General features: G+C 35.0%; 1 protein-coding gene across 3 annotated transcripts in view; it reads right to left on the bottom strand.

Annotated features, from left to right (window-relative positions):
- LOC126470531 (protein inturned) overlaps window positions 1–653 on the bottom strand; it is a 258,007-nt gene extending 257,354 nt beyond the window's left edge. The window contains exon 1 of one of the 3 annotated variants that reach the window (XM_050098452.1): window positions 84–653. In XM_050098452.1, the coding sequence (XP_049954409.1) occupies window positions 84–268 (185 nt within the window). In that variant the 5' untranslated portion in view covers window positions 269–653. The remainder of the gene's footprint in view (window positions 1–83) is intronic. The other 2 variants (XM_050098451.1, XM_050098450.1) reach the window with 2 other exon arrangements.
- Between the last annotated feature and the right edge of the window lie 24,293 nt (window positions 654–24,946).

Genomic DNA, 24,946 nt, shown 5'->3' on the forward strand with positions numbered 1-24,946 from the left:
ATATGTACAAAGAACAATGAACACAAAACAAATCCGTATAAGGAATACGATTTGTTGGTATATTTATTAGTTGTAAAGTTTACCCATCATATTCGGAATCAGAATATGAACTTGCACTCGAAACTGTGTCTGAACCACTTTCGTTCCACCAATGAACTACATTATTACATGATTCCCCCGAACTAGTACTGGTTTCCCCCAAGCACTGTCCATTTAGTGACAAATACTGTTTTATTATCAGAGAATCATTTTCTCCCATGTTATCCATTGCAAACCTCACATTGCAGGGTAATTATCTCTACTGAGAATAAGCAAAAAACCACGCACAATGGAGAAGCAACAGCCCCATAGGATTTGCACCTTAGATACGAACTCCACGCTGTGTTACCGCTCACTGCAATTATTTTCCATCTGTTCCAGAATCAGTGTCAGGTGTGTTATTAAATAAAATCACAGCTGATTTCTCCCCCTCTACTACATCAACTGACTGGACTTGTTCACCAATACCTTACTGACACATGCCTATACTAAACACCCATACACATAGCCATATTCAAACATACAATTAACAACAAATCATCAACTTCAACGAGAAGCACCCACGCCTCCACACAACTGACCAAAACATAAACAAAACACCACAGCTGTCAAAGCACTACCATCAGAGATAAAACTTAATAATCACACTTTTGCTAGGATGTTAGAATCCGTGGACGTTAATCTGAACATCCTTGCACTTCTCCCATAGAGTAGGAATATCTCTGGGGTGATTATTGTGTTCTACGCATGTTGTCAACATTATGGTGGATTCCCACTTGTCGGAACGTCAAGTAACCGTCACGTTTTTGAGCGTTGACTGTTAGAGGAATTCCTGAGCATTTACGCTAAATGGCAACTCCGAAAGAACGTCGTGACGTCACAGCTGATTAATAAAATATCCACCAGAGGCGCTATCTCCTAGTTCATTGTAGAACGTAATAAAATCCGGAAAATTAGTTTAAAGCAGCTTGCAACGTTTGCTGTTGCGCTTCATGATGAGAAACAGGAAAATCGGGCAAAAAGAATCAGTATTAGAAAAAAATGTTAAAAATTGAGACTGTGAAGGGGAGTTCCACACTCTTTACAAGGAGATGGAAGAGGAGGAGTCATCGTTCCACAAATATTTCTGAATGTTTAAATAACAGTTGTTTTACCTATTGGGCAAGATACAAATAAAACGTACGCAGGAAAATTAAAGATTTAGGCGCCCCATGTCACAACTGGAGAACCTGATGGTTTGCCTAAGGTATGTCTAATGTCTACATAGGCCTTTTTGCTGAACTCATCAAAACACATATGGAGGTGCTACTTGCCAGCAGCAACAGAGAAATATCACTAACTCTGTCAATGGCCCGTTGGAACACTCTTCCCTAGGAACCTTGACGTGACGAGACATGTCAATGACATTCCGTTGATGGGATGTGTGACTACCATAATTTGAACTATAGAGAAGAATCTGTCGACGTGACGGTGATGTTCCGTCAAGTATGAATCTACCTTTAGACTGCGATTTGCGTGTGGTCTTGGGACGACGCTGTTTGTTTATGTTTGCGGCAGAGTTCGAAACATCTAATATTACACGTATTTGTTGAATTTTCATCATTTGTTTATTTGTAACAGTAATGGAGAATTACTATAGTTGGTACAGGAGCAAGGGAAATACAGGAAAGGAGAAAAAGTTGCCTATGCCGTATTGTGCTGTTTTGAATAAAGGTTTTAGATCTATTATTATGTGTAGGATTGTTGGACGAATCTCGAGCCATCTGCAGCAGTCATTTCTTGGTATTGGTACATATAAACGGTAAGAAACCCACAGCTTAAAAATAGCCTTTTCTTTAACAGTGGTGGCTCTCAAAAAAATAGAAGTTAGACTTTTTCCTTTTTATACTTTTCTGATTGCTCACACCTGCGTAATTTATGCTCAGTTTATTTGTTTTAAACTGAAATATGCTTACCATATGGTACTATGTAACATGATGGAACAGTTTCATGTTTCATTCAAAATCAAAATGTTTGTGAAATATTCCACTCTTGGTTGGATAGAATGTTTCACATAATTGAGAGTGAAAGTGTGTGTGTGTGTGTGTGTGTGAATATATACCATGAACAGCAGTGATCCCAACACACTTCCCTGCGGCACATCCGAGGTTATTTCTGCATCTGTGAAAAACAGGCAGTGTCCTCTCCACCTATAAACCCTCAGTCCAGTCACAAATCTAGTTTACTAGTGTATGTTACATCTTGTAGTTCGCAACTGCCTCGTTAACTACTACCGTTTACTGAATCTCTTTGAAAAAAGAATGAAAACTGCCTTTTTTATTCTAACCCAAGAACACTGTAATTTTACTATACAAAAAAGCATATATATAAAGAACATATAACAGATAACACACAAGTGGTTGGCAGAGACTTGCGCACCAGCCTATAGAGTCATTAGTTCTATAATGGGGTGCAGCCAGCAGGCTGCACACACAACCACTGTTCACTAGCAAGCCATGTGTCCTCTAGTGGCCGAATCAGGCACAAACTTCATGCATGAACTATGAAGCATCTCACACTCATATTTGGTGATTACAGCCCTCCTCTTTCATTATGAAGAAGTGAGCACTGTGTTCATGTCCATTTCTTCTGTCTTTGATGCTGGTTGTTGAGTCATGCAATGCACTGCCACTGGTGTGTACGGTTGGAAGTGGCATAAGAGAGAACAGATGTGGCGCCTGTCCCCCTGTGAGAGACCATGTGGTAGGACAGGTGACCCTGCGTGGGTTCCATTTTCATATCTGAGTCCAACCCTGGTGAAGCAGTTTGTGGTGAAGGTGGCTGAACAGGTGGCGCTGGCTGCAATGGAGGTGGCAGCATTGGAGGTGGAGGAGGAAGTGGAGGTGGAACAGGACGGTAGTTGGGACCTGCCCTGGCCCTCAACAGCTGAAGGGGGCACACATAGCAGAGGAGAACGGTTGTGAAGGCATCAGCAGCAGCGATGGAGGTGATGGCGCCAGCCAAGTCAGAGGAAATGGCCAGGCAGACAGAGGATGCAAGGGTAGCAGATGCGCTCCCAGTGCACAGCGACCCACGTGAAGTAGTAGCTGGTCGAAGTGTGACGCCCTCCCTTCAGCAGTGTGGACAATGCAGAGGCGTTGACCATGGTGGCACTCGATAAATGCTGTCACCCATTTCGGTTGTGGTCGAAACCATGAGCCCCAACAGCTGTGCCACACTGGCAGCGTTGCAGTGCCAGTGTAGGCAGATGTCCTGGCATCAGTTGAACCAGATGTATCAGAGTCCAGCGATGATGGCGATGCAACAACTCTGCAGGACTCTTTTCACCAACAGGGGTAAACCTATAAGAACTAATGAACCAGTCAAGAGCCATTTTCTGAGACACATCCAAAAGAAATTTTTTCATCTGAAACTTAAATGTTCACACTAGCCAGTTTGGTTCTCTGTTTTACTGAGGGTGGAAAGGAGGAGCTGTCATACAGCAACCACAATTTTTTTTAATAAAAGTCTTGAAATTCTGGAGATGTGAATTGGGGGCCATTGTCAGTAACTAACGTATCTGAAAGACCTTCTGTTGCCAAATTTTTTGACAGAGCTGAAATTTTTGTAGCCACAGAAGCAGATAGACAGTACATCATGTGCTGTAACATAGAATATGCATCAGTTACAAGAATCCAGTAGAAATTCAAGAAAGGACTCGCAAAATCTATATGAATTTGGTTCCAAGGCTACTGTGGAGCTGGCCACAATGACAGAGATGCAGGGGGGGCTGCCTGATGGATGGAATCCAGTGGACAGGGTGTCACAACTTGCGCTATTTCCCCATCAATGCCTTGTCACACAGCATGTCTGCATGCACACCCTTTCGTTTGTGACACACCCCAGTGGTCCACATGTAATAAACGCATGCCCTCATGCCAAAGGGTGTATGGGACTACAACCTGAGGAGCAGTGTCGTCTGTAGCTAACAGCAGAACTCCATCTCAAACAGAAAGACAACTTTGTAGCTCAAAACAATTTCCTTAAAGATCAGAAGCATAGCCTGGAGGTTTTTCCAGGCAGTTATGTTGTAAAAAGAAACAACTTTACTTAAAACAGGATCTGCATCCGCAATTTTAGAGCTAGTAATAGGAAAACCATCAACAGCATTTTGAGTCTCCACATCTAAATGAAAACAAACCAGTTCCTCTTCACCAATGTCTCGATACAGACGACTTGGTAAAAGATAAGATATTATGACATAAGATGCCATCAAACTCCCTTATGTGTGTCATTGTGCGCTTCCCTTCATGCTACATGGTCTACACCTCAACAGATCACATGAGGAGCTAAAATAGATGTTATGGAGGCAACTATATTGTAAGTTCATGCAGTGTGCTGTGTTGGTGGGGGAGGGGGGCAGAGGGGAGGAAATGTGTTACATACATTTTCAATATTTGGGATACATGTGGCTTAGTAGTACATTTAACGAGCAATCAGTCTTTTTTCTGTTATAATTAGTCTGTATTGTAGTGGGAATATGTACATTAAATGCGCTAACAATATGTCAAAGTTTTACCATTAAGCAAATTTGTGCTCTAGCCTACAGGTAAGAAGTAAATAAGTTCCCTAAAACTGGATAAAAATACGATGAAGAAGCAGGTGGGATAATCACTAATATGCGCAAATTCAGTATTTTCTGGGACAGTTTCAAATACACTGGCTTGCTATTAAGTCGTTTTGCGATGCTGGTGATGGCAAAAATTTACCACAACAAACTCAGCAATACAATAAAGTCCATATCAAACACAAAGACAGTGGTGCCTGTCGCATATATAAAAAAATAAGTGCATCTGGACTGTGACACTTGTTGCAAAGAAGCAAAAATGCTTCTTCGTTTCTCTCTTCAAAGATAAAAGAGTCCTGTTTATTCCAGGTATCAAATGCAAATTTTTATGTTGCTTATGAAGTGCCTATACCAAATCCACGCCACCTGATCAAACAGACTAAAGTAATTGACAAGCTGCTATAGCGCGTCAACAAATGCAGGGGAGCAACATGTCTAAACCAAGTTTTCAAGACATTCTCCAGAATCTTTTGAAGAAGAGAAAAGGAAAGTTTGTCCCTCACACCTTGACTCCCAAACAAAAACAATGAAGCATGGACAGACGTGACGTTATGGATGCAAACCTACAACAAAATGACAAAGTGAAGAAAATAACATAAAGGGTCTATGCCTTGACGAAATGCCTGATGTTCAACCCAATGTGACATGTGAATTGAACAATAGTCCAAACAAGGGCTTTTCCAACAGCGTCACATGAGTTTATACTAAAGTAGGGGTAGGCTTCATAGGTGAACCAACAAATTAACCATCTTAAATTTTCTTTTTCTTTAGTAAATTCACCCTGAAAATTTTTGGGTTGACAGGGTGGAAACTGTGGCTGCCAGTGGAGTCAGTTAAACTGATTAAAAATCCAATTTTAGGGGTCATGCTACGAAACAATATCAAGTGTGACAAACAACTAAAATCAGTTGTAGAAGTTCAGTGTAGTTGCTGAGGCGCCAGATACTGAAATTTTATGTGACCTATTTTTGACTATGCATGGATGTATGACAGTCACCCATCTTCAGATTTAGAAGAGGACATTAGAAAAAAACAAAGTTTTCCTGCTAGATTTTTCATCGACCCAAGAGCGTTAACCAAGGTATTAACTGTTATTATATGATAATCCTTAGAAGAAAGAGGATTTTCATGTGGCAAAATACTGTTTGGGGAATTTCAAAGTATCAGTTCTCAAGATGGTCTATGAAATTACCTTACTGCCTTCACTGCACGTAGCAGCATTTCCATAGGCAAGGAAAACTTGCACATGCATCCTCCTACCATTGTCCTCAGATGCAAGTAAGTTTCCCCACACATACGATCTGATTTTCCACTGGCGCTGTGTTGCAGATGGCGTCAAGCGAAATTAGTTACGCCTTCATAAATATATTAGTGCATAATTATAGCTCAAGAGCTCACAGAAACTTAATGAAAAGAACAGGATAACATAGATATTGAGCATGAAATTTGATATTTCGTAGGAATCTTTTGGGGCATCAAATGCGTTAATAAAAACGCTGTCGAAACATGGCGAAATGTCGTTCAAAAACATAAATGAATGAGTAAAAAAGACTTTTAAATTCATTTTGAGCTATATAAACATATCACAAAAAGTTTTGCATCACCCCGGTTCCAAGAACTCCTGAAGATAGACGTTGACTGTGGATATTGTATCACAGACACGGTCCCTTTGACTCTTCAGAGATGTCACTGAACTCACCCAAAGATGTAAACAATCATGCATGGGCAGCGTCCATTAGATGGAGGGGGTCTGACAGCCAATCAGTTCCAGTCATTCCACCAGGAAGGAGGTACACGGCTCATGTTGTCTGTAGTTGAACTGTGCCTAGACAGTCAATACTGTAGTTCATGTCCACATTGTTACTTTGTGCCAGGAAGGGCTGTCAACAAGGAAAGTGTCCAGGCATCTTGGAGTGAACCAAAGTGATATTGTTCAGACATGGAGAAGATTCAGAGACAGGAACTGTTGATGACATGCCTCATTCAGGCCGCCCAATGGCCACTACTGCAGTGGATGATCGCTTATTCAACTAATTCTAAACTTCCTCAACGGTTTCATTTGTTTTCTCTGCAATGACTTATCTTATTTTCTTAGTGACTGTAATGTTACTGTCATCAACAAAGAGAATTTTTTCCCCATTAGTAACACTAATGGGAAAGTCATTGACATGGCTCTGGAAAGGTATTGATTCTAAAATGCAACTCTGAGGAATTCCTATATTAATGTATTTTGGTTCTGATAAGTATTTTAATAAAACTTTGGACTTCTTGAGATATGATTAGAAGCAATAATTAGCTATTCTTCTCATTCCTAATTCTTCTAGCTTATTTACTTGAATCTTATGTTGAGCAGTAGCAAAAGCCTTAGAAAGATCTAAAGAGATGCCTGTGACACATTCATCTTCATCAAGAGCAGTAAGTACCATTTTTGTGAATTCTGCTGTGACTGATTTCCTATTTCTACTACTTTAAGTAGCAAACAGTGGTGCACTTGAAAGGTTGTATTTATAGAAGTAACTCATTAATCTGTCTTTTGTAACTACTATTATTTTTCAGAATCATGACAGCAGGGAAATGGGCCCATTAACGTTCTATATCTTCTGCATTACCTTTATTTAGCAGAGGTACAACTCTTGCGTGTTTTAAAGACTCAGGAAGGTTCCTTCATCTGAAGCATTCAATTGTTATGTTTGTTAAGGGAGCTTGTATACTCTTTATACACTGTTTCAGCACTAGTATTGCTACTTCATCAAAGCCTACTGACTTTTTATTTCTTAGTTTTGTACAGTTCTACTAACTTCAAGCTGTGGTCATCAGTATCATCGTTGTACTTAGTGTATAATTATTTATTGATGCTATATTTGTTTTGATCACTTTTGCTGTAATTTCCTTACAATAATTGAAAAATTTTTCACTTTACCCCCTCCAGTAGATATGTACTGAAGTTCCTAGCGTATTTAAGCTAAAACTGTAATTATTGTAAACAATAAGGAAAAGAACACGAAAAATTGCGAAATTTAAAAAAAACACGATTTTACGAAAAAGTTAGAATTTAATGGTAAAAAATGATCAAAAATGTAAATAAATGTTAACAACTTTAAGTCAGCATTTCTCATTGTTTTTTAAGCATTCTCATCGTTTTTCATACATTTTCCTAATTTATCGAGCATTTTCACCAATAATTTTGAATTATCTTTGAATGTTTGCTTCAGTTGTCCAAAGACTTTTCAAATACTTCACATAAGAATCGTGAAATTTCAAGCATAAGAGTTTCAAATCATATCTTCATTTTTTGAAGATACTATGTCATGATATTCATTATTATTTCCTTGTTTTTTCCTTTCTTTGCAATTCAATATTTTTATCTTCAAAAAACGGGAAAACCCGTCCAGTTACTAGTTTCTGACATTTGTTTGCGACAGTAATTTTAAATTCATTATAGAGCTCCATACAAATTTTTCTCCATTTTTGTATTTAGAATATTACATGTAGTAATAGTGTATGAAATATCTATTTCTAGCTAATTATTTTTCTTAAACAATTAATTATTGCATGCATCATTGAGTTTCTTTAAGTAGAGACTCCATTTATATAGAAAAATATTTAATAAAGACAATTTAAATTCTTTCATTACAGAAATATAAATAAAGTTCAATATAAAAAACTTAATTTATTTGTTATGGAAATATAAAAAATATTGCTCTTATTAAAGGTTTTTGGTATAAATGGACACAAAAACAAAATATGGTCTGAAGCCTGCTTTAGTTGTCACCACAATTTAAATTCAAATTTAAAAGAGAGCATAAATGTGTTTAATAATTCAAATATAGACCAAAAAACTGATTACAAAAAATTGTCTTATGATGATGAGGTTGAAGAATGGAATAGACAAAGATTAAGAGAAAATGATAATTTTTAAAAATGCAAAAAAATAAGAGAAAATTAAAAATTCTCAGAGATATTCTTAAGTTGAACATCACATATTAAATTCTTTTCTTCATACACTAATATGTAGATAATTGTATAAGCTGGTATATTAGCATCAAAATTAGCACATAATTTTATTGATATTTTGTACTGCTACAATATTTTTCTATGTTTCATGTTTATGACATAAGTAGGATAATTTTTAATAAAATTTCATGGCTTCATATCAGTGACTCGTTTTAATTCCGTAATTCGATTAAAATCATGAAACGAATTATAACCTTGCAAAAAATTATCTGGTAGAACTAAATTCCCCTTGTCTTGTGGAAAAACTTAATTTCTTCTATTTTTCAAATGTTAAGTAAGTGATTTAACATTATTATATAACGATGAATCAATCATTTAGTTATTTAATCTGAAAAGCAACAAAAATAAAATTAGATGCATCTAATTCCGTTGAATTACAATAATGTGTTACAAATATCTCAAAATTTGTTATCATGTAATCCTGTTACTCCAGTAGTCTGTTAGTCAGAAAAAGAAATCCAAATCTCTGGATTTTTCAATATATCTTCTCATTGTTCTAACTCACAATTAGGTTCATATTTTACTACTGGAACTCAAATTTCCATTTTCTCAGCTATAACTTTTACTTCTTCTGGTAATGTAGCTTTTATTTCGACTCCAAAATCATTATAAGCGGCCCAACGAAAAATAATATCATTCGTACTCAGTCTCCAAGTAAAAATTACAGTTAAATCTCCTTTCCACGTAATTTCTTTATAATCTTTAAAAACTCCACCAACATCTGAAGTGTTTATAATACTTCATTCATCTTTCTCATTATTTTATAATTATTAATTGTGTTATTCCATACGAATTTTATCATAAAGAGACGAAGTTAGTGTAATAAAACTGATGATGAAATAAAACGATGTTCTACTGTAGATAAAATATTATTTTCTTCCTTCATAGTTACACAATCAAGCAGTTTTGCTATATAGTTATCAATTAAATTATTCATTATATTACCTCCATATATTGGATAATCTGTTCAATATGCTGTAATAATTTTAAGAATCTTGTATAACTGAGAATGATTTGGATGTAGCTAGCCATTGCCAATTCTTGTGTTAATTTCTACATCTTTATTAGGAGTATTTAGAGTACTTTTACTTTTGACATTCACTGGAAAAGAGCAAAGCTGATAACTCTCAACCTTGTTCATTTACATAGAATAAATTGTATTAATTCAGTGACACCTTTAAAGTCAATTAAATTATTATTTTCTTCAAAAGTATTTCTTTGCAATTACTCATTCTTATCATGCGTTTGAATAAAACATGAATAATTTAGTTCATATCTTACTGGTGCACCAAAATTAACATTAGGCTTAAATGAAGGAATAATATCACTTTCATGATGCAAATAACCATCATGTTTTACAAACATTCCACCAGTTGAATTAAAATTAGCTTTAACTAATTGAAATGGTATGTTTTTTGTAATATTATTAGTAAAAATTTAGTTTAACTTGAATAATTTGATTGTTAAAACCAAATGAACTTCAGATGCTATCTTTTACGTCCATATACAATGGAACATCACTTTCAATAGTAACTCTATGAAAATTTCATGTGTTTTACTCTAAATAGTAATTGTTCTTGTAAATAAATTTTTGTAAGATTTTTAAACTATATTGACCAACAGAAATTTCTATTGTTACTTCATCACAATACAGCTTATTACTTTTTGAAGAAATATTTGAATTTAAAAAAGCTGTATGAAAACTAACAAAACCAACGTTTTTATAACGATCTCTTATAGGTACAGTTAATCTTTTTAGAGAGCTGATGAATTACAGCTTCATTCAAATAATCATTTTTTATTACTAATAAATTATCATTAATTAAATTACAGACTGGGGCCCAAAAATTAAAATTATAGAAAGGAAATCAAAAAAATTAAAAATGGTAATCTTTCACCTAATCCAATGTGATACATAGTATTTTATCCAAGCGGATTAAGAAACACAGCCTTATAGATCGTTAATTGCATTTTAACTCCAGGATGGTGAAAGTGAGAAAAAATCAGTCATTTATATGTTTATTCTGAAACTCCAGATCAACCAAAATACCAAGAATTTATGAAAATGTGTAAAAATGTTAAAAGGAATATGTGTCAAAATTTTTATTTAATTGAAAATAATGATTATATTATAGCACTAGATGCATGTGAAGATAATTCAGTTATTTTATTGGTGATTTCATTCTTTAAAATCAACATATAGTTACATAATATTATTGCTACTGCTAGACATACAGGAAAATTTTGTTTTTATTGAGCTCTGACATATTTTAAAATATCTAAACAATTAGTCAGAGGCAGTCTATATTTTTTAAATACATTTAGGCAAGATGATAAAATTTAAATCATATTTACCATGAGTTTTTGCTGGAGATTTAAATTTCGATAATTTTAAAGAAATATGTTGTAATAATGATCAGTTTCGATTTTTGGTGATTGATATGACAAGTAAAGTTAATAATGGAAAATATCGAAATGAGATAAAAAATTCTCTAACCATCACTAGCTTCGCTGCACAAACTGAAATATAAGCAAAATATAAAAATAAATTTTAAACATAATTTTTAAACATAAATGTAAATGTTAACTATGAACATAAACAAGAATTTCAAAAATTATATTATTAATGTTTTTATCCCAATTAAATGTTGGTGAAACATCACCCATATACTATTAAACAAACTAAACAAATTGAAAAAAAGCTGACGAATTAAAAACGATTTTTGAAAATGTAAGAAAGAACCATGAACAGATATGAGAAACTCAAAAGTGAAGTTCAACCTGTTGTGGTACAATTGAAAAAGTTAAAAAAGGAATTGAAAGTTACAGTGAAAATGTTTTAAAAGCAACTGAAGAAAAGAGAGATGTTGGAAAACAAACAATTCCTTATTGTAACAAAGCTTGTGGTCATCAACGTTTAGAAACAAATTGGAAGATATAACAATAATTGATTATACAATTCCACCTGCAGTACTAACGGGTGGATTGAGTAACCCGAAAGTGCTGCTGCCAGTCCCAAGCATGGGTAAAAGAAGAGGTTTAGCACTGAAATAAGGCATAAAAGAGAAGCCGGGTCACATCCCAAGGCACCTCTGAGGCTAACTACCCCAGTTGTAACCCTGTCAACGCCTAGATGTTGGACAAAACAGAAATCATTCGATTCACCATAATGGCAAAGTTCGCTTATAGAAAGCACTACCCAGGTGGTAACCATTCCACCGTTGTCAATGATAATGTTAGTGAGCCAACGGATTCTGGGGAACTCACACCAGCATGCAAGAGACTGAAAAGTAGGAAAGTGTCATACTTTGCTACCTTCAATCTTAACTAACTCCTAAAAACTGGAAAATTGAAATATCTTACTGATACTTTGACCAAGCAAAAATCTTTGTAACTGCATTACAAAAAAACAAGATATACAGATGGAGCAGTATTTGAATCAGAAGGATATCACATTCTGAAAGGAAACCCTGCCATGAGAATAATGAAGAATGTACTTCAACTGGGCACAGGTTTTATAGCCAATAAACAAATTCTGGGAGCCATCACTGACAGCTCCAGAAACAACAGACTTTCCACACTTACGTTTAGGGGAGAAAATAGGATTTATACCATGGTCAATGTACATGCTCCCACAAATGAGACTAATAGAACCAACCCAGAGCAAGTAGAAGAATTTTGGGAAGACCTGGAGGAAGCACTATCCAAGATTCCAACTAAGAATGTTATCATATTACTCGGAGACTTAAATGCTCACCTAGGGAAAGAGAGAAAGTTCAGAAACATAACTGGGAACTATCCAGCCCACAACAGGATTAATCGGAATGGCGAACGACTAGTGGAAATTTGTAAGACTTTTGATCTAATAATGAGAAATAACGGCGTTTAAATGCCTTCCAAGAAAACAGAAAACACGAGGACTTCCCAATCCATTACTAGGAGAGTTTCAGCTTGACCATGTAGCGATATCAAGACATGCAGAGAAGGAAATTCCAAATACCAAAGACCTCTGGGCTGCAAATTTAGACTCAGATCACTTTCTATCCAAAAGAAAAATACAAATTCTACTAAGTGTCCATCAGACTAAAAACACTACCCATCTTGTGAAGTATGATACTTAGAATGAAACTTAGTACTAGCAAAGATTTTAAGGCAAGAATGAATCAGAAGAACAATCAAGGTTGGGCACAGTTAAAAGATGCAGTAGCTGCATGGGATAGCTGCACAGTCTAGGGCGCCTTGTCACAGTCTGAGTGGCTCCCCACGTCGGAGGTTCGGGTCCTTCCTTGGCCATGGGTGTGTGTGTGTTGTCCTTAGCGTAAGTTGGTTTAAGTTAGATTAAATAGTGTGTAAGCTTAGGAACCGATAACCTCAGCGGTTTGGTCCCATAAGGCCTTACCACAGATTTTCAAAGATGCACTGATTGACAGCGCAAAGGAAACAGTTATCCTGGAGAAGAGGAAGAAACATCTATGGTGGTTGGTAGAAGGAGATAAAGCAATCGTAAAGCGTCGGAAAGTGTGGATTGATCGGTGCTCTCATAAAACACCAGAAAATATAAAGAGCTCCCAAGAAGTGAGGAAAACCACTGCTAAAACTATCAGAAATCTCTAGAGGAAATATTTGCAAAAATGTATAACTAACATAGAAGAAAACTTCCAGAAGAAAAACATGCGAGACTTCTATAGAACTTTTTAGACCAACTTAAATAGATATGATCCTCCAAACCTCAGCTTTAAGAATAAAGAAGGAAAGACAGTGTATGGAGACATTGAAAACAGTCAGATATTATCGTAATACTTTGAAGACCTCCTGAATTTTGAAGCTCCACCTAAGACATTCAATTACAATGAGAAAGAACCAAACCCCGACTTGGAACCACCAACTATAGGAGACATTAAGAACATTAGAAGAACCTTGAAAAATGACAAAACACCTGGGGCCGACGGGATCATCGCGCAACTCTTAAAGTATGCAAACGAGAATGTGTTCATAGAACTAACACAAATTATTCGAAAAACCTGCGAAGAAGAGTAGCTTCCAGAATGTTGGACATCGGCATGAATACACACTACACACACGAAAAGCGATGAGACGGAACCTGGGAATTACAGTGGAATTTCTTTAATACCTGTGACCTAAAGGTATTCTCAAAAGCACTGCTAAATAGAGTGGAAGAACAACTAAATCCACAAATTTATGAGTACCAAGGAGGCTTCAGGAAGGAGAGATCATGTGCAGAACAAATCCTGATTCTAAAACTGATAATCGCTTATCAAAAACAGAGGAGTAAAAAATTTGTGCTTACATTAATAGACTTCAAGAAAGCCTATGATTCTGTAGACAGACACACACTGTTCCAAATTTTAGGAGATATGAGTTTGGATAGAAATTCCAGTGAACTGGTTAAACAGACCCTAAGCAACACAACATCCAAGGTCAAGTTCAGAGGAAAGCTGTCAGAGGCCTTTAATCTTAAAACCGGGGCGAGACAGGGAGATGGACTCTCTCCTTTGTTATTTTATTGTGTCCTCAATAAGGTGATCAGAGAGTGGCGACAGGAAATGAAAGGACTGGATGGAATATGATGGGGGTGTAAGAATAAAGGAGTACCAGTAGATTGTTTAGCATTCACAGATGACGTTGTGATCTTGTCCGAATCACTAGAAGAGGCAGTTAACCAAACCACAGAACGCCAGAGGTAGGCAGCTAAACAGGCCTACATTTCTCTATTGAGAAGATACAATCTATGACAAACATCATGACAGCTCCTAGATGGATGACAACAGAAGGAGGGAAAATTCAGAAGGTGGAGGGATTCAAAAACCTTGGAGAATTGATAGACATTGGACTGACCGAAAAAGAAGCAATGGGAGCATGAATAAACAAAGTGAACTTAGCATATAAAGTATCAACACCTACAATAAGAAGAATATTGCGATAAATGCAAAATTGAAACAAGCAAGAACCTGAGTATTCAAGAGGCTAGAACTGATAGAACAAAAGATTCTCAGGAGAATATTAGGACCTCGAAGAACACAAGGTGGTCAATTTAGAAACTGAGCCAACCAGGAACCGTATACCAGATAGAAAAAAAATTCTGACATCATCAGGAAAAGAAGGAGCATGTTCTTTGGACACGTCCTCAGACTGGACCAGGGGAGGTTACGTGGCAAATCACACAATTTCTGATGGACAAGAAAACCAAAGTACAATGGATCCAAGAGATACAAAGAGATCTAGAAAAAATGAGAATACAGGAACCAAAGATATACAACAGGGTGATTTTTAAATAAAATATTCAAGCCTTCAAAGCTTTTGAGGACAGAACAAGATCCAGAACAAAATCATCTTGGACAGAAGACTGAAGAAGGTAGAAAAGTATGAGAATGAAAGAATACTGAGAAAGAAGAAAGATGAGAAGAAACGAAGTTGAAGCGAATTAACTTTGTCCTAAGATGGCAAAAACGAAGGAAGAAGAAGAATTGATTAAACCTTATACAGATCAGAGATACAACATGTACTAAATAAATATGAAGAAGAGAATGTGTCTAACATTAGAAAAATAAATGTAAGTGAAAGAACGGTGAACTATATTAAGAATAGTATAGATAAGTCCTTGAATTAAAACTGTTGGTATGTTTAAATGTGGTGGTAATTTGTAAGTAAAATCTGAAGGGTCTAAATTAATTACTAGTGACAAGAGAGTGTCAAGATACAGATGGATTAATGAATCTATTAATTAATAAAAGGAACACTATAGAGGACTTGTAAATTGATGATAATGATTGGGGCTTATAAATTTTTTATCTATATAAATGAACTTCAGCATTGATTATTCCTTGCTGCTATGTGGTAAAACTAAAAATAAATCAATTAAAGTTAAAATAAGTAATGAACAATTACATGGTACTGATAAACTGTTGTGTGAAGCTTAGGAAGGGAAGAGAAATAAAAAATTGGTGGAAATCTCCTCATAACAATAAGATACTTGTCATGAAAAAACTATTGAATATTTAATAGAAAAGAAAGATAGATCAAGCTGAAATAAATACGAGAGAAGTTTTTAGCGATTTTATTAGGAGCATTGAGATCAGTTGGTTGATTAGCTGGCAGAGCACCAGATATCACTAAATGAATTCATAATAAACAAAAAAAGACAAAGAATTAACAGAACAAACAAGTTATAATTTAGCATTCAGATACAAAAAAGTTTAAAAAATAATTAAGAAATAGTACAGACCATTATCAAATTTTTATATAAAAATGGTTAAACAAATGAAAATCAAATATTTTCGCAGTGTTTTCATGATTGATAAATTAGCTAATAAGCCAAAAACTTTTGAGTGTGGTCTAATTAATTTAGGTATATGAAACCACATTGTCACATATTGAATTTGTTATTATAAGAGAAATAGTACAAATACTGCATGTGATTCACTTGGGAGCAACATACCAAAATAACTAGTCATATATGTAGGTCAAAATGAATTATATTACAATATAGAAAGAATACAACAATATGTTGAATTAATTAAAACTAACGATAAATTGTCACGATCAAGAGTTTACAAAATTACCTGTAGTGATTGCCCTAGTTTTTACATAGGTTAGAGAGGAAGAGCTTTATCGGCTCGATAAAAAGAGCATTTACCCACAAAAAGTGGAGATGGCACCTGTGGCTCGACTTTTGCAAAACATTTAATCCAAATGGCCCATGCCCCTAACCCACTTATTAACACAGATCCAATAAGCCAGAGGGCATATCGTGTGTCAGAAACAGAACCTCGAGTAATTCGCAACGAGGTAGAGAAAATGATGAAGAATGACGTCATTCAGCCTCCGCAGTAATAAGGACGGAATGTGGCACTTTTGTGTACCTTAATAAGAGAACTAAAAAGGACATTTAGCCTCTTCCACTAATAGCTTAATAAGAGAACTAAAAAGGACATTTAGCCTCTTCCACTAATTGATGATACTCTACTTTGTCTGAATGGAGTTAAGTTTTTTCAACCATGGACATGTACTCGGGATACTGGAAAACGGAGATAGATGAGGATGATCGTGAGAAAACTGCATTCATCACCCCTGATGGCCTGTATGAATTTAAGGTAATGCCGTTTGGTTTGTGTAAAGCATCAGCAACTTTTGAACGAATGATGGATAATCTTCTAAGTCTTCTGAAGTGGACGATGTATCTCCGTTATTTAGATGACATTATAGTGTTCTGAGAGACATTTGATGACCATATAAAAAGACTGAGGGCCATTCTTAAGCGTCTCCAACAAGGCAGACTGAAACTTAATCCAAGAAAGTGTCTCTTTGCTGCAAAAGAAATCAAAATACTTGGGTACCTTGTGTCAAACGAAGGTGTGCGACCAGACCCAGAAAGGGTGAGATCTGTAATGGAATTTCCTATTCCTAAAAGCATTAATGATGTGAGAAGCTTCCTCGGATTAAGTTCTTACTACCATCATTTCATCAAAGCCAGGCCCCTCCAGGAGTTGTTAAAGACTCATGCTAAATTTATCTGGGGTGGTGCTCAACATGATTCTATTGATGTGCTGCGAAAAGCTCTGATGACTGACCGTGTACTTGGTCTGTATGATGAGAGTGAACCTAAAGAACTACGCATAGATGCCTGCAGGTGTGGGATTGGTGCTGCTCTGATGCAAATTTCGAATGGAAAAGAGAAGGTTATAGCCTATGCTTCTAGGACACTTACAAAAGCCGACAGAAACTACTCAACTACCGAAAGAGAATGTCTTGCTGTGATCTGGGCCATGTGCAAATTTCGCCAGTATCTCTATGGAAGGCCATTCACAGCTGTTACAGTCCATTATTCACTTTGTTGGTTGACAGATCTTAAGGATCCAACAGGACGCCTCGCCAGGTGGTCACTACGTCTTCAAGAGTATGACATTACTGTACCGTACAAAAATGGAAGAAAACACCAAGATACCGCCTGTCTCTCAAGAAATCCCGTGCAAGACCATCAAGTCTTTGTTGAAGATAGAGTCTGCCTCGCTACATTCGAGGATCTCTATGCTGAGCAGAAGAAGGACGCCAAGATATCTCAAATTATGGTTGCCTTAAATCGGTCAGAGGTTGTGAAAGGACAATTTAAGGCAGTTAATGGATTACTTTGCAAGAAAAACTTTGATCTCTTTGGAAAGAGGTAGCTACCAATGATTCCTAAACACATGAGCTTAGATGTTCTGCAGAAATTGCATGACACACCCGAGGCCAGACATTCAGAATTTATTAAGACATACGATATAATCCACAAGAGATTTTTCTGGCCAAGTTTATTTAGGAGTGTAAGTCACTATGTATCTCATTGTCGAGAGTGCCAGAGGAGAAACGCAGTTTCTCAGAAACCACCTGGCCGACTGATACCAATTCCACCAGCCGAAACGCCTTCAAGCGTGTTGGGGATTGACGACCTCGGACGATTGCTAGTGGCAATTGATGGATTATTGTTTGCACTGATTAGCTGACAGGCTATGCCATTACAAAAGCCGTGAAAACAGCTGCAACATCCGAGGTAACCAAATGCATCGTGGAAGACATTGCATTAAACACACTGCCCCAAGACGTTAATTACGGATTGAGGGAAAGTTTTTCAATCGAATCTTCTGACAGAGATAAACCGTCTTCGCAACATTACTTATCACATGACGACTGCCTACCACCCGCAAACTAATGTGCTTACTGAACGCCTTAATAAAGCCTTGGCCGACAAGCTATCAATATTCGTCAGTGTTGAGCAGAGCGACTGGAATGAGATGCCACCCTTCGTGACATTTGCCTACAACACCGATAAACAAGACACCACAGGATTTACGCCATTTTTCCTGCTGCATGGGCGCGATGCTACTACGGCAATGGACACTGAGTTTCTGTTACATCCTCATGACGTTGACGACGACTGCCTCAGCCAGATGTTAACCAGAGCTGAGGAAGCTCGGCAGTTAGCTTGAATCTGCAAGCTGCAGGCTCAAGAAAACGATCGCCGAAGGTATGGCGCAAGCCACTGCCCTATTGTCTACCAGCCTGGTGACCTCGTCTGGATCTTCACTCCTCTTCGAAAGGTTGGTCTCTCTGAGAAGCTCCTCAGGCGCTACTTTGGACCTTATAAGGTTATAAGACAGTTGTCTGATGTTACTTATGAAGTTGATTTTGACCCGACACAAGACAATGAAAGATCAGAGAAATGTTCCACGTCTTTCAAATGATGCTCTATGAGGATCCTGTAACCCAGGGTAAATTCGAAGCTCCAGCGACAGGCAACAAGCGCAAAGGTGACGAAGAATGTAGCGGCAAAAGAAGTTCTAAGAAGATCAAGGCCTGGCCGAGAATCAGTTTTCGGGAGTCGGAGTATGCAGGAACGATGACTTGCTCTCGGACTAGGACGACGTAACACCAAGATGCTGATCTCTTAAGGATGGAGCAATGTCACAGAACCAGGTGATTAACAGCATGGCGTAGTGGTTATGATACTAAACTGGGGCAGGGAGGGTCATAAGCTCAAAACTCACCTGGGCTATAAAGTTTTAATTTCTGTATTCGGTTCAAGTACATTCTATAAGTATCCACAAATGTCAAGAATCATTTTAGTGGAATGTTCTGTAGCTTTATATATATAATATGTGTTCTGGCTGGAGGCAGTTCGCTCTGCGCTTTTGTATGTGTAGGTGCTGAATAACGCTTGGTTGAGTGAAGTTAGTGTTCATCTAATTACACCCTCTTCTACGTGACGTTATTTTTTGGTTGAATAAATTTTTCTAACTTTGTAGACTACATCATAGAGTAGTTTTTACTAAAGTTTCTCCATTAATACATAATTATAATTTTTGAAGTAATATTTATGGTTAAAAGTTGTATAAAGCCAACTACTGCAACATTTTTATAACTTTCACAAATATTAGCGTATAATGTTTTTTTGAGAACTGATAAATTACTTTTCCTTTGAAATAAGTGGCTCATTTAATATTTAAAAAAATTTTAATTAAAGGGAAACTGATTGGGAGTCAAAAACATAGATACTGGAACAGAAATTAAAAATAAACATTGTCAGCGTTTACCATATTCTATTCATTGTTCTATAACAGGATCAAACATTTGTGGTCAAGCAACATTAATGATTTTTAAAGGTGTTTTAGTTACAGGATGGTTAAAATGGGTTAAAATTAATCATTTATATATTGATTCTTCAAGTTTAGATCAATCAAATTATAAAGAATTTATAAAATTGTCTAGAAGATACAAGAAAATATTTAGACAGAGTCTTAAAGTCTTTGACTTTGTTACTTATACTGAAAATAATCATTCGGTTATACCACTGGATGAATGTTAAGATAATTCAGTCATTTTATTTCATGACTTTATTCTCAAAAAATTAAGATTTAGTTAATGAAATTTTTACTAGAGGTAGACACAAGGCGTAGATGATTTTTATTTAGCCCAAATATTTTCAAAAAATCAGAACAATGAGAGGAATCTAAATTTTTAAACTCTTTTTAGACGAGATTATAAAAATGTAACACATATATACCTTTAGTTTGCTGATGGTGGTTTAAAATTCGATGAATTTTAAAGGAATGTGTGGTAAATGTTGGAATTATGATCAATAGGGTTCGTTCCAAGAGATACGACAAGAAAAATTAAAGAATGTAAATACAGAAATAAAATTGAATATTTTTAACAATATAAAACAAAAATATAAAACAAAATATTTAAAAACATGAAGATATATATGAGGAAAAATCCACATATAAAACGAGAAAAATAAAGAATCTGAAACATAAAAGTGTAAAAACATAAACCATTAAAATAATTTATTCATGTTTTTAATCCTTATTAAATGTCTTTAAAATACGACTCTGAAGCTGTTAACATAGCTCAACGAAAAGGAAAGATAAAGGAAGTATAGAAGAAGAGTTTAGAAGATGGGAGATACAACCTAGAACCGAATATGCTAAATATAAGAGATGAAGCTGGCATTGATGGAATATGAAAAAATTAGAGGAGGAATTCAAGGATTCAGTGATGATGTGTTAAAAGCTGTAGAAGAAAATAAACAGATTGAAAAAAATGATTCCTTGTAATTATTACAAATATTTAGAGGAATTTGATGATACATCACAAATTAACCTACAAGATTACACAGGGAGAGGCAAATAAAAGTGTCTCAGACAATTTCAGGCCATTTGTGCCAGCATTAATAGATGAGGTTAGGAGCTACACTTACTTCCAACAGGATGGTGTAACTACCCAATCAGCTGGCCAGTCTTTGGAGCATATTTACACAATCTTCATGCATGATAGTGTTGTTAGCAGCGGTCCATCTGGGTGAAGCCTTAGCTGGCCACCCATTTGCCTGATCTGTCAGTGTGTGATTTCTTTGTGTGGGGATCCCTCAAGTGTAAGGTGTATCACAACAACCCTCATAGTCTTCAAGAAATGCAGCAGAACTGTGCAGATGAGATTGCAGGAATTCCTACAATCAAACATCGATCCACCTTCAGAAACTTGCTTACCAGTGCTCAAAAGCGCCAAGAGAAGAATAGTGGTCACTTTCAACATCTGCTATAGTCAGGTTATGACTGTATTTAATTTTGTCTACTGTGTTTGTATCCTGGTACTCTGTTCTCTGGGCCAGTTTCATTTGCCCCATGCCATATGTTAAGTGCATCAGAAATACAAGATGCTTTGAAAAACATGAAGAAGAGGTAAAAAATAGAAAACAGTTAAAAGATGAAGAACTAAAAAGTTACATGGGTGAAAATATGTCAGAATATATTAAATATAGTGAAGATCAAGTTTTTGGGTTAAGGTCTGTTGGGTTTAAACTTGTTGTCTAACAACCTATAAAATTTAATGGAGATAAATTAACAGTTACGGAAAGGACACATGATGGTGCAGATAGTTTAATGTACCTTTTAACTAAAAAACAGATTACTGTAGATGATGAGGGGCACAAAAGTTAACTGAACCGATTATGCAGACATATTATTTCATTCAGGAGCTTTATATTGCCAGAAGGTTCTACAATATGTAAAATTAAGTTTAGGAATTCAGTATGATAATTTGATAAAGGTTATTACTGATGTCTCTCTGCCAAACTTTTCAGCAGATTTAGATTCAGTGTAGATGAAAAACTAATGAAGGTTTAATAAAAAATTATACAGGAAAACAAATGAATACATTTGGATGAATAATGTCAGAGATTTAATCGATAGAGTAGCTGTTATTCACGCAGAAGAATTAGAAGAAAATAAAAACTGTCATAACGAAAAAATTAACATAAAAGAAACGTTAACAAATAAGTTTATTAATTTTTATTATTAATACTTCGAAAGGTATACTTTCATTAGTTAAATTTTTTAATAATTTGACTAATTCTTTTGGGAATTGGGAAAATATGGTAAAGGTTTAGTAAGTACTTTATTTAAAAAGTATCACTTGAAATATAGCTTCCTGGTTGTGGTTATTGCGGCCCAGAAATAAAATGTAAAGAAACATCAGCTAGGGGTGATAAAAAAATAAATAATTAGGCGAAGCTCCTAAAAATACAATTTTTATAGAGATAATAATGAACTGGAAAAAAAGATGAAGCAGATAACGAACTTCATAAAAACACAAAAGAAATAATTTATTCTGAAGATTCAGCCCTAGGAGAAAAATTAGGAGCAACCACAATAAGAGGAATTATGTTAGTAAAAGAAAATGAATTATGATCCTCAATGTAAAATGGTTGTGAACTATAATTTTTTTAATCAGATGATTTTATAAGCTTCCAAATATTCTAAATTTTTAATGCTACTTCATTTTATTAAGTCTGCATAAAGTATATTTCCATATGAAAAAATAAAAGTAGTATCAAACTTTTATTGCCACAAAGTGGTAAAAGCAAACCTAACACAACTAAAATTAAGCTAAATAATCAACAATTACAAAGTATCCATGTATTTAATTGATGATCAAAAAGAAATGGAGATAAAAAATTGGTGGAAAATTACCTGTAACATTTGGTAAACTAGTGAGAAAAATATCACTGAACATTTAACTAAAAAGAATCACAAAAAAGGATTTTGTCCTTTTTTATTTGCTGCCTTACAATATTTAGCTGCTGCTGTTCATTAGCTGATGGAGCATCTGCTGTAGCTAATGTAGTAATAAACAAGAAAGAAGCTGATAACGAATTGGAAGAACAAACAAGACACAATTTAGCACTCGGTTAGAAAGGAACTGGATGCAGTCCTGGGCCAGGTTCAGTTTGCACTGGAATACACAAATTGGGTAGAAAAATTCTCAAAAAATAATTAAAAATATCTTAAACTTTTATGTAAATTTGATTTAATAATTCTTCATAAGCAATCAGAAGTTATACACTTTAGTGGCATTTTTAAAACTGATAAATTATCTAATAAATCAAAAAATTGGGTGAGTTATTGTTAATTTATGTTTATCTGAAAATGTTGATTCTCATTTGTTTTCTTAGTATGAAATAAAAAATACAGAAACTGTTGTTGATTCATTTGGTGGCAATATGCCAAACGAATAAGTAAATTTATAAATTATAGAGTGCAGCAATCAGTCCTCTGTTTTAGATTTCATTATGCAAATCCAGATTTTGGATAATAGTTGTTGGCCATTTTCAATGCTAAAAATACGAGAAGTCAGATTATATATATATATATATATATATATATATATATATATATATATATACACAACTAATAGCATAACTTATATGATTTGTACATTACTTACCATTATACCATTATTTCTACTGTCGATACATGTAAGTCCCCATTGTTCGGGCATTAGTCACAGTTCTTTGAATACTATTGCGTAAAGAAGGTGGACTGTGTGGAGAACACATCAGATGGTTGTATGGTAATGAACTATGTGTATCACAAGAAGGCACATGCTATACATAACCATTAATGTTGATCTAATATAGCATATAGCATGTGCCTTCTTGGGTCTTATAAATAATTTTAAAAAAGACTTTACCCGTCTGACGTTACTTGGATGTTTAAAGAATAAAGCAACTGACTGACAAGGAGTGAAACTGTAAATTTTCTTATATATATTTTCTACATTTACTGGCAAATATGAAATAAGGTGGACAGAAATGTAAAGAATTTTACTTATGTTTTATTTCATGTAATTCCTATGTAAATATGAAGTGTTTTACTTCCCTTAAATATTATATATATAGTTCATATAGAGTGCGCCATACAACCAACCAATGTGTTCTCCACACAGCCCACCTAATTTATACGATAGTATTCAAAGAACAACAGGGACTTACATGCACTGACAATAGAAAATAATGGTATATAATATACAAGCCATATAAGTTATGCCATTAGTTGTAACTTTTTTATATATCATCTGACTATGTTCTTCTTCCGTTTTTAGCATTGAGAATGGCTAGCTACTACCCGGAATCTGGATTTGCAGAGTAAAATCCAAAAAGGATGACTGATTGCTGCACTCTATAATTTATAAGTCACATAACAGTCGCTGAGTGCACCCACTTTCCGAATGGAAAATAGCCTGAATGAGTTCAAAAATTTCCCAAACAATAATTTGCATGACGATTTTCGAAGAATGCAAAACTGTGATTAATTCATATGTGGTCATTTGCATTGCTTTAGGATAAAACTATTATGAGATAATTATAAATTCGATGATATTTTAAATTTAATAAGTCGACATTTTTGGCAACAAAATATAAATCAAATTAGCTGAATAAGAAAAGAATTTTAACATGAAAAATAAATAAATAAAAAATAAATTTAGGAATCAATAATTCATAGAGAATGAGAATCAAAGATGAATAAAAATGAATAAGTAACAAAATCCAAAAATTTCTAAAAAATTGATGTAAAAAAGTATTAAAGAAGTAGAGTAAAGATTATTAAACACAAATGAGGAACAGAATCATAAATTGATACAAAAATTGTTAACATGAATTAGCCGAAAAAATAGAACATGTGATTGTACAATTTCGTAGATAATTAAGTAAAATTTTTCAAGTAATGAAAAATTATAATGGTTTTAAAGGTTGAAAAATTGTAGGTATATAATCCTATAAGTGATTATGATGTGGTTACTATACATAGCTTAGAAAAATAATCCGTTTATCTTGTTACCAATGCTGAACTTATAAAACTTTTAACATAATTTAATAACTAACTTACTAAAAATTTTGTTGGAAATTATTAAAAACTTTTGTTGCAGTGTCTGAGTGTACAAGTCTACTAACAC

The sequence above is a fragment of the Schistocerca serialis genome, chromosome 3, assembly GCF_023864345.2.
Source record: "Schistocerca serialis cubense isolate TAMUIC-IGC-003099 chromosome 3, iqSchSeri2.2, whole genome shotgun sequence".
In the NCBI taxonomy this organism is placed as follows: Eukaryota; Metazoa; Arthropoda; class Insecta; order Orthoptera; family Acrididae; genus Schistocerca; species Schistocerca serialis.